Source organism: Spea bombifrons, chromosome 3 (assembly GCF_027358695.1).
Source record: "Spea bombifrons isolate aSpeBom1 chromosome 3, aSpeBom1.2.pri, whole genome shotgun sequence".
NCBI lineage: Eukaryota > Metazoa > Chordata > Amphibia > Anura > Pelobatidae > Spea > Spea bombifrons.
In genome coordinates this window covers 102434375-102445152 of record NC_071089.1, presented here as the reverse complement: position 1 = coordinate 102445152, position 10778 = coordinate 102434375, and the positions used below count along the sequence as shown (strand labels likewise).

Below are 10778 nucleotides of genomic sequence, written 5' to 3'. Positions count from 1 at the left end.
ATCAGAGCCAAAAACATCATGGAGCAGATCGCAGGGATCCCTGATGCCACAGCAGAGACTGTTTGGACTAATGTGGCATTACGCTGGTTGATCGATAGACGCAAGGACATTGTATGGATGGCCACGCATGACAATAATGCATACTAGGAACGGCTGGCCAGATATAGACACAGGCTTTGCTGGGATGCCTGGAAAATGAACTCAAATACTCCTTTTCTTACTGCTTTGTTGTTACAGACTAATATGTAAAACTTGGTGCCATGCTACAACACAGTGGAATACTAGGGCTACCTGGTCCAGGGGTACAGGAATGTTGCAATTCTATGCAGATATGCCGTACCTTGCGCTGCCCACTAGCCAGTTATGAGAGGTAGTTTGACATTTAGTGAACTGGGCAGGAGATGGGAAGTGGAGACATGTCAGATCTCTAGTAGGTCAGGCTACTGGTAGAAGGATGGTGTCCCAGTACTGGCAGGAGGCATGTAAACTGGTACAGGCAGTAGCAGGTGGATAGGTACTGGCAGACTGCAGGACAAATGGGTATGACAAAATCATGCACCAGAGGGCAAACCAAAAAAGTCCAAAAAACACTATCAAAAGTTGGTACCGAGGAGTCAAGTAATGAGGCAAAATGCAAGGTAAAGGCAGCAGTAGGACCAGGGGTAAGCCGAGGACAAAAACAGGTCAAGAGACGGTTACAGGTTCAGGTGGGGTATCAGACACCAAGTAGGAATTCAAAATAGCAACTCAGCACGTTGAGAAAGGTGCCAGTAGTTTTAAAGACAAGACCCCTTTAAGACTCCCATCTACCTGTGCATGCACAACTCGTGTCAGAGAAGCAGCAGATGACGTATACTTAGAGCAACCACCCGCTGCCCAGGTAAGATGCTGTCTGACAAGTAACTACTAATGTATGATGTTTCTTTTATGATGTGAAAGATGTTGATTGCACAAATGTCAATGTCTGTGTTCTGTACACCATGCCTTGTATATGGAATGTATATATTATATAATATATATCTGTATATGGAATGTATATATTATATAATATATATCTGTATATGGAATGTATATATTATATGATATATATATGTATATGGAATGTATGTCTAGTCTACGAATAAACTCAATCAAGCTCATGTGTTGTGTTCACATTTGTAAAAAGAGTAAATGACAGTTTCTAAGATATGTTGTTATGAGGAAAAAATGTATCCTACCATGTGTGACACACATTAATCTTTGGTTGTGGTGGAAGTCCACCTGCTAGGTGACCAGCCAATCAGGAAGGGGTAGGTCTGTTGCTGTGATACATCATTCTCGCAGTAGACAAAACAGAAAATGGAAATCTGTAATTGCAAACACATATGGTGTGTTAAAAAGTTAACACAATAGATATGCATCCTTTATGCTCTAGTGCTTTAATATCACTTATTTTTGGGTGACCGGTTTGCTTTTTAAGACAACGTGACACCGTGCATATGGTGGGGTCGGACTTTCTCTCCCTGCAGCTTGAGCCTTTGAAAACTCAAGTTTTTTTTATTTTTTATTTAGAAATAGTATTTATCTGCACAGTAGGAAAGTCACTGAGGTTTTCTATGTGAAAACAAAAAGAGGCATTATTATATTTATTGTAATTTGACATAATATGCGTAGAGACGAAAAGAAAGCTAAGAGATCTAAGATATTTCAGTATTCCGCTGCAACATCCTTGCCTGGGTTTCGAGGCAGTGCAGCACTCTGTGAACTGCTCCGCGGATGCATTTGCTGTGCAGCGTGTCACTGTGATCTAGTGAAGCCATCTGTTAGTTCTCTTCCATCTGCTGTATACTCTCCTGCTCTGCATTGTTCCTGGACCAATGAACTTCTCTACATTGTTCTGCATCCCCCTGCGCACTTGGCTCGCTTCTCATGTATAGGCAGCTGGCTGTATTATTCTCCTCCTTTTCTGTTCAGTTTGACGGCAGCTAGGATACCTCTTAATCACAGCTTTCTTTTCAAACTGTCACTTTACTTACCTAACCCTTGCTGGTTGTAGATCCACTCACCAAAACACTGTTATGTTTCTCATCATTTGTGTCAACCTATACCTCAGCAGCATACACAGTGGGGACAAAGTAAGTTAAAGCTAATACATATGCATATATACGTATACTCACCACCATGTTCCTTTGTGCCCACAAGAAATAGGGACAGTTGAGACCCATGATAACTAGGGGTTTCAACTGTATTTTTCGGTAGTGTCGGTATGTAGAACATCAATGGAGCTGGAGAAAAGAGATTAATACCACCATCTGCCCAGAGATTATCTTCTGTTGGTTCAGGACTAGGACAGCACCCCCAGGACCTACATCCATGGCCACTTTCACATCTACTGAGCTCCTGGCTGTGTAGACACCCCATGGCAATTTAACATGCCAGTATTTTAGCTCTTTCCATGCGAGAAGTGTTTTAAGATAAAGCGCTAATAACTTGCTCATAAAAATATTATTTTTATATATATATATATATATATATTTTTTTTTTTTTTACATTTTTTGGAACTGGAAGGTTCCCCTGATGGTGACATCAGTGGAAAATTATTTTTACATGTTACCATTTTTTTTTACTATTTTAATTCATTTATTATTATTATTATTTATTTTTTTTACTAATCACATAGTGATTAGAAAGCAGGGCTCTAATTTCTGAACCCGTTTAAAGCCATGACGGTCCTGGAACGTCAATTGTCACTAACATATAGCATATGGGGCACTGTATTAACTAGGCAATGCAATGAAGTGCAGGTTGCTGGGTGGTGAGGCCACAGTGGATACCAAGTCGCCAATCTTTGTTTTCTGAGGCCTCACTCCCACAAGGGGATATGCAGCCGCTTCCTTCCCTCCCAGACATAAGCCTTGAGGAGGCTGGATCTTCTAGGATCTCCCCAAGAGAAGACTCACTGAAGCCTTCAACGGGAAGTGGTGGCCACAAGGCACAATTCACAATCTTCAGGAACTCAGGTCCACTGTGAAGTTCAGTGACCCAACGTGCTTAATTCATTTCTGAAACTGAAAAAAACACTCATGCACTGATGAGACAGTGAACAGTGCCATACATTGGCCACAACCAATGGCTGGTAAGTTTTAAAATTTCCCCTCCACCACCACAGGATATCGACATGTTAAAGAGAATGGTGAGGAGGGCCACTAAAATGGTAAATGGTTTGAAGGATAAAAATCATCAGGAAAGATCTCAATATGGAGGAAACAAGAGAGAAAGGAGCTGTGATAGAAACATTTTAATACAGAAATGGATTTAACAAAGAACAGGAGGGAAGATTATTTCAAAGTAGGCAAAATGTTAAAACAAGAGGTTATAGTCTAAAACGAGAGAGTCAGAGGCTTAAATGTCATTTAAAGAAGTTTTACTTTTTTGAGAGGAAATGGAACAGCCTCCCACGAGAAGTGGTAAAGGCTGACACAGTGACGGAATTTAAACTTGCATGGGGTAGGCGTAATTTAAAACAAAATCAAGCACTGATTAAGGTCTGAGTCTTTACATCAGGACAAATGGGCAGATTAGATGGACTGCTCTCTTATTCTGTTTCTATGTACACCTATGTTACATAACTATCAGTTTGTAGAGTCCATCTAATATCGATGTGCACACCACAGACTAGAAATTATGGTTTCATATGTAGTGTATGTTGAGAATATGACATAAAAAATGTAACTTGTGGCTGTGTAAAGTGCTATAAATTGTAAGATTATCTGTGTAATTTAAATCATAAAAACAACAGGCAGCGTCATCTTTTTATGTCCTTTCTTTGTGTTTAAACTCAGACCAGTGAGGGCAGAATACTCTATTTTTAATCCACGCTTTGACGGAATTTTCCTGGGATTGAAAACCCTGCAAGTAATTTATGTGCAGAAAATCTCATGAGGGTTTTCTAAAGTCCTATGATATTCAGATACACATAGGTGCAATAGTTTAATAAGCTTTTATTTTACTAACAAAAATACAAGACACAATAGCTTAGGCAGTTTATTACAGATGGACAGGGATGTTATACAAGGGGGCTTTGTAATAAATAGGTGGGGAGAAAATAAGCCTTCTACAATGCAGGCTACAAATGTGGGGCTTCAGCCTGAAGCACCTGGTCTTTAGTACATACACCTAGTGGGGCATGCCCCCAAAGTGTTAAACAGAGCATATCTATAAGATATAATTATAATTATATAGAAGAGAATCTATAGCCAACAACAGGGTTACTCTGGTCTTTATTCTTCTATAAAGAATGACTGCACTACGAGGCCCCTTTTATTAACGTGGTGGCGGACTGTCACCAGGGCCTCCACATATTTAGTTGGCCAGCGAAGGGGCACTGTGTCTGCTTATCCTCGATGTCACCCCGGGAACAAGCGGACCTTTTCTTGATATCATGTTCAAGTAGTGCTGGTGAAGAAGCCATCCAGTGGCTTTCCTTCCAGTCTTGCTGTGGTTTGGTTATCCCATCCTTGGTCTTGGGAAGGGATTTCAGGAGGTGATTGAGCATACGTGCTCCCAGGGAAGGGTCCATCCAGTCGCTGGTAATCAGCAGAGTGTGAAGCTCATGCATACACTGAATGTATCCAGTGCTAAATCTCTGGAGAGAATCCAGGCCTTGAGGAGGCTCACCTGAGGAGGAAAAACATTTTTTTTACTAGCGTGCCCCATGATAGAGCTCTATGAAAAATAAGAACAAAGCGTTTCCTTGCAACGTTAAAGCAGAGACCATTGGTTGGTCCAATAACAGCAGTTTGTGTACTCTTGGAACTGCTGACAGAAGAATAGCCATGACTTGGTGTAGATGACCTTGAAGAATCAGAAATCACTACTCTGAATTTTTGTCATACATCGCCACCTACTGACGGATTTGCAAACTGCATGTTATTGAGACGTTTAACACATTCATTCATTGAGAGAGAGTTGACAGGACCATTTTGAAGTAAGTTGTGTTTAACTCCGAGGCTTCACCATATATTATGAAGGGACAACCCCAGTGAACACCTGGTGCAGGAAGAGCCTGGCTTTCCCTGTACAGTGCAAAGATAAATCAATGCAGTTTCTTAAAGGTCGTCTTGATGATTGAATTATACATTATGCAGGGCCAGATCAGCTTTCCTTGCTGGATAAATTTGTTAAGGAATGCCCTTCCTTCTTTGTGGAATGTAAACTTATACAAATAAGTAATATTTGGGCAACATATTACCTGTACTTTTGCTTTTCTGAATATTCTCCAGATGTCTCACTGTCATTTCCAAAATATCTGCTTTCTCCAGCTTGGATTGCTGAAAAGACAAAGTATACAGTTTGATCATATGCACAGATTTCTCTTTATTTAGGCATTGAGCTAAGAAGGCTTAGTTTAATTTGGGGTTCAGCCAGACTGAAAAGTATAATCCGGTGAGACACCTGTTCTCAAGTAAGAAAACATTGCTGTTTTTCTGCCATCACCTGCATCTCACTGTCTTTGTACAATACAAGGTTATGTATAACAGGTGATTCAGGTTTGTAAAGAGTTCTTAACACTATAATGACCAATGGCAGTCAAATAGGCAGGACCACTTATTCAGACTTTGTAGCAGAATCAATTTTTGCATCTAACCCCCACTATTATGACACAATATCCAACACTGAGGATGTGTGAATTATTGCATCATCATTAGATTATATAATGTGTCTGCTGTTCATTACCAAGTGTATCATGCTCTTAATTTTATAACATAATATCCCACATATGTTGCTCTTTAAAGCATAAATACAATGTGTGTTTAATAATTGGAAATAAAGTAAAAGTTTGCAGGTGGGTTTAAACATTTCATGTCATCGGAAAATTATGAATTGGTCTCAATAGGCTTCTCCGCATTAACCTTGTATAATGCATGGTTAAGACTAACTCGGTCTTTCTAATAGGAGAATGCGCTATGGTTGGCCTTCAAATACCACTTTCCTGATGATTTTTGCTTTAGTGAACCCCAATTATCAATTGATAGGCATTTTGTATCACTGCCAATATAGTTGTATAGTATAATGTAGGCAGCGTACAAATTCAGTAGGGTGTGTGATTGTGTAAGACGCCGGACTCCCACACAGCATGTACATACCATATCATGGGGTATTTTTTATAGCTTTTTAAATAATGATACATTGTGCAGGTCTGTACAGGATCTTACATCGAGCTGGAATGCCCTGACCACTGTCTCTTTCAGCTGTTCCAGGCAATAATTAATTCTCTCTCTTCTCTTCCGTTCAATTAGAGGCTTCCTGAGCTGTGTGGGAGAAAATCAACACTTTAGTTATGGCTGTCTGAGGGTGTTAAGAGCTGTAATCAAACAACAAGAAAACTTCAGCATGCTCTGGATGCGTCATTTCTACCTGCGAATGTGTGAAGCAGAAATAGCTCGGAATTTCATGTTTTACACAGAAAGCCTCTCCGGCAAAGTGTGAAACAGAATCCCTTAGCCAACTGACATCTAATAAAACATCTCAAAACTGTACAGTAAGGCGTCAAACGTCACAATTTAACAGGATTGGGAAAGATGAATACAATTTAAAACACAACAAGGGTAATACATATATGTAAGCTCCTTTCTGTAGTACATATTGTTATATGATGCAATCATTGTTATATCTGTCTGCCCGTTACGCAGCACTGTGAAATATGATGGCACTAAATCAATAAAGAATAATTATATGACATTTCATTTTATTTATAGCGTGCCAGCAGATCAGGCGAAAGAAAATGAACCATAACAATTGACAATATAGTGAGAATAACTAACACACATTTAAGAGAAGTGGGCCCTGCTCTTACATGGTTAAATATTATTAGGAGGTTAAGGGTGAATGAGACAGACTGCTCTGCATGGAAGCAGTACTTGGCGGTAAGTGGCTGTTCCTGGGTGCCTGTTCCAGGTGTGATGGCTTGCGAGTGTGGATTTTACATATTATTTTGTTGTTATCAATACTAAATACCCAGGACAGATGCCAGATTACCAGTGTGAGTTTTGCTAAATTTTTTGCAAGCAAGGTTCATTCAGCCCCAGATGTGTTTCTAGTTTAAAAATCTTTATATCTGAGCCAAGGTGTAGATGGTGTGCCACCGCGTGAGACGTACCAGGCTTTGTGCGATTTGTGCCCTTACCTTCCTCTCCTCCTTGGCGTTGGACAGCTTCAGGTGGCTCCTGGCTGCTCCTGACTTTGCAGCCTGCTTGTTTCCACTTTCCATAGTTCAGTCTGATCTCCTTTCCCCTCTAATTGTTACCCGTATCCTTTTTTGTTTTTTTCTCACTGCGTTTGCCTATAGTTGTCGCTTCCTTTCTGCAGATTTCCTTCTGTCTGGGTCCTTGGGACAGTTTCCCGCTCTAGCAATATATATATAGGCCTCTATTTGCATGTGAATAGTTCCTTCTTCAACCTTCTATTCACTCTACAGGGACAGATGTCCAGATCAGGATCTTTTGTTGAGAATGCTCCCCTTCCTCTAAAAAAACACACCCCTTGACTGAATGTAACCCCGTCCCTCCCAGGAACACAGCGCTGCAGTTTGTTGATGATAAACAACAAAAATGTCCAATTAAAAGAATAAAATATTTGGGTTTGTAAGAAAAGTGAGGCATCAAGAAACAGCTTAACTTCGGGGAGAGATATCAGGATGCAGAAGTTTTGGTTAATGGCTGTACCCGTTTAGTATAAATGATGTAGCCTCACATGGAGTCCAGCCACTATGGTATTTTTACCATAATTGATATAATGTGTCTGTAGATATACACTGTATGACCAAAAGTACGAGGACTCCCTTCCTAATTATTTTTAGTTTTTCAGCCTCATCCATTGCAAAGTGTGTATTTAATCAAGCACATAGGCAGCCACCTCTATAGAACAACATTGGCAGCTGAACAGGTCATACTGAAGACCTCAGCCATGAAGAGGTAGACCACGCTCACTCAGAGAGTGCAAAAATCACTTGTCCACACTCACTACAGTTCCAACATCAGCACAAGCACTGTGCTACATGAAGAAGGTTTCCATGGGCAAGCAGCTGCACACAAGCCAGACATCTCTATGCATAATGCTAAGCGTTGCCTGAAACGGTGTAAAGCATGTTGATTCTGGGTTTGGCAAATGCCACATGAATGCTACCTACTACATCCATGGTGCCTACTGTAAACATTAGTGGATGAGGGGTAACGATCTCCAGATGTTTTTTAGGGTTTGGGTTAGGCCCTAAGTTCCAGTGAAGGGTAAAATCAATGCTACAGCACACAAAACATTTTAGACAATTGTATGGTTCCAACCTTGTGGTGCCAGTTTGGAAAAGGCCCTTTCCTGTTCCAGGATGACTGTGCCCCAGTGCGCTAAGCATGGTTTGACGGGCTTGGTGTGAAGGAACTTGATTGGCCCGCACAGAGCCCTGACCTCAACCCCATTGAATACCTTTGGGATGAATTGGTATGCGAGCCACGCCTCCAACATCAATACCTGACCTCACAAATGCTTTTTTTTGCTGAATGGGCACAAATTCCCACACCCACATTTCAAAATCTGGTAGAAAGCATTCCCACAAGAGTGGAGGATGTTATAGGTGCAAAGGTGGGTTTGTAGGGGGGAGAGCAACTCCTTGTTAATGCCCATAATTATGGAATGGGATGTCCATATAGGTGTGATGGTGATGAAGGTGTCCACATACTTTTAGTCATATAACAGATAAGGATTTTGTATAAGCAAAGTTGTCCACAACATTATAGCACTGCAGAGTAGATTGATAACCATTTAATTTTGAACTTGAGATGGCCGAAGTTCAAAACACCAATTTGATTGTTTAACACAAAACTGTCAAGCTGTGTTCCTCTAGTATTTAGGAAAACACTGTTCCTACAGTCACCCAAAAAGCTGAGATGTGATGATGATCTGGTAAAGCTGTTATGGAAACAAAGCATAGCAGGGAATTTTACAAATAAACAAAACACCAGCTTTTCCACATGAAAATAATATCTCTCAATGTATTGATGTGCTGGTGCTCTCTCCATCACCCATTGCTACATTATTTCCTCTTATTTAAATATGTTTTAAAGGATGCTAGAACAGAGTGCCCTCACGCCAAATATTTATTCATATCTTAAACTCTTAATATATCTTTATATCTTAAAGAGCAAGCTTTGGACAGTTATGAGGAAGCCATACTGTAGGAACAGATATAAAATTGAGCTGCTCAGATTCTGCTGTATATTAAATACAATATACAAATGAATATCAGTGCCAAGGTGAAATAACTATAACAAATAAACAAAATGTATACCCAACAAAAATCACAGCTGCAACCCAAGTAGGACACTCTCCACAGTCCAAATTGTAGAAATACAATGAGAAAAACAAAAAAAGAAAAGTATAAAATAGTATAGAATGTTCAATCTTATATGGATGAACTATGTAATGTGCACAAACGGGATAAGCCTGGACAAATTTTTGTGAGTGCACCTTACTGCACACATTTACATATCTTCCATATTAGAGTGAACATTCTACGCTATTATTCTTTGTTTTTTTTCTGTTGTACAAGCACCCCATTGCATCTGTTATATTAGCCAGCACATGCTTCCAGAAGAGGGGGTGCCAGCCACAAGTATACAGCACTCACAACACCTAAAATTGTACTTGCACCAATATATATATATATATATAAACAGAATTAACACCCTTTATATACATTTCAGTTGTGATACAACCAGTTCAGAAGTCAAGGTGTATTTAGCCAGATTTTTTTTGGCATAAAAGACTGCAAAATATTTGTAAGCAAAATGCACCACTTCATTTGGCGTACCTGCACACTTTTTTGTTCACAACAGGACCACACAGAGGCGGGTGCCCAGGGTGCACGGCCCCCAGGAGGCAGGGAGTGGAGGAGAGGGACTTGTTTTTCTGCTGCCCTGACTAGGGTGGTGGGAGCGCGAGGCCTCCATCTCAGTCTTGGCACTGGCACGTGATGCTGAGAGCCGGAATATGACATCATATCACAGCACTCAGCAGCAAGCCCTTGGGCGCAGGGGCAAGTCCTCTGAGTGCAATCGAGGTGCTGAGCAAGTCTTGTGGATGCAATCCGGGTACTGGGCAAATTCTTTGAATTCAACTTGGGTGCTGGGCAAGTCCTATCTGTGCAACCTGGGTGCTAGCATGTCCTGTGGATGCAACCTAGGTGCTTTGGTAAGTCCTGTGGATGCAATCTGGATGCTATGGCAAGTCATACGGATATATTCTGGTTAACGAGCATGTTCCGTGGATACAATCTGGGTGCTGTGGCAAGTACATTCTGGTTGATGAGCAGGTCCTGTAGGTGCAATATGGGTGCTCGTCAAGTCCTATTTGTGCATCTATCTAGGTGCAGGGGGAGGCCTTTGGTGTGTATGACCAGTGATCTATGCCTGCTGTGTGGGCCAATTAATATTAATGTGCATTTTTCACTTGATCACACTTTGGTAGTTTTCTGATTTTTTTTTTATTCTAAATTTGTTAACACCATAAAAATTTAATTTGTTGGTTTGTGATGAATCAATGTTCTTATTCTTAATTGTGCATTCTGATGGGCCAACCTTCCATAGTTTCTTCTAGCTGGTCCTTTTATATTTTTAAACTGGCCCTTCATAATGTATAATTATTGGGCACGTGTTTTTCTTGCAACTACTTAGTGTAAAAACTAGGAAAGCTTGCACCAATGGCCCAGTAAATGTAGTTAAAAAATGATATTAAAACACGAATTTGAT

At 40.5% G+C, this 10778-nt stretch overlaps 1 protein-coding gene across 1 annotated transcript; it reads right to left on the bottom strand.

Annotated features, from left to right (window-relative positions):
- Positions 1-3963: 3963 nt before the first annotated feature.
- Positions 3964-7512, bottom strand: LOC128483878 (transcription cofactor HES-6-like). Its single transcript, XM_053460185.1, has 4 exons — positions 7166-7512; positions 6195-6290; positions 5231-5309; positions 3964-4656 (listed from the first exon to the last, which is right to left on the bottom strand). The coding sequence occupies exons 1-4, from the start codon at positions 7247-7249 to the stop codon at positions 4322-4324; spliced, it is 594 nt and encodes a 197-aa protein (XP_053316160.1). The 5' UTR covers positions 7250-7512; the 3' UTR covers positions 3964-4321.
- Positions 7513-10778: the final 3266 nt, after the last annotated feature.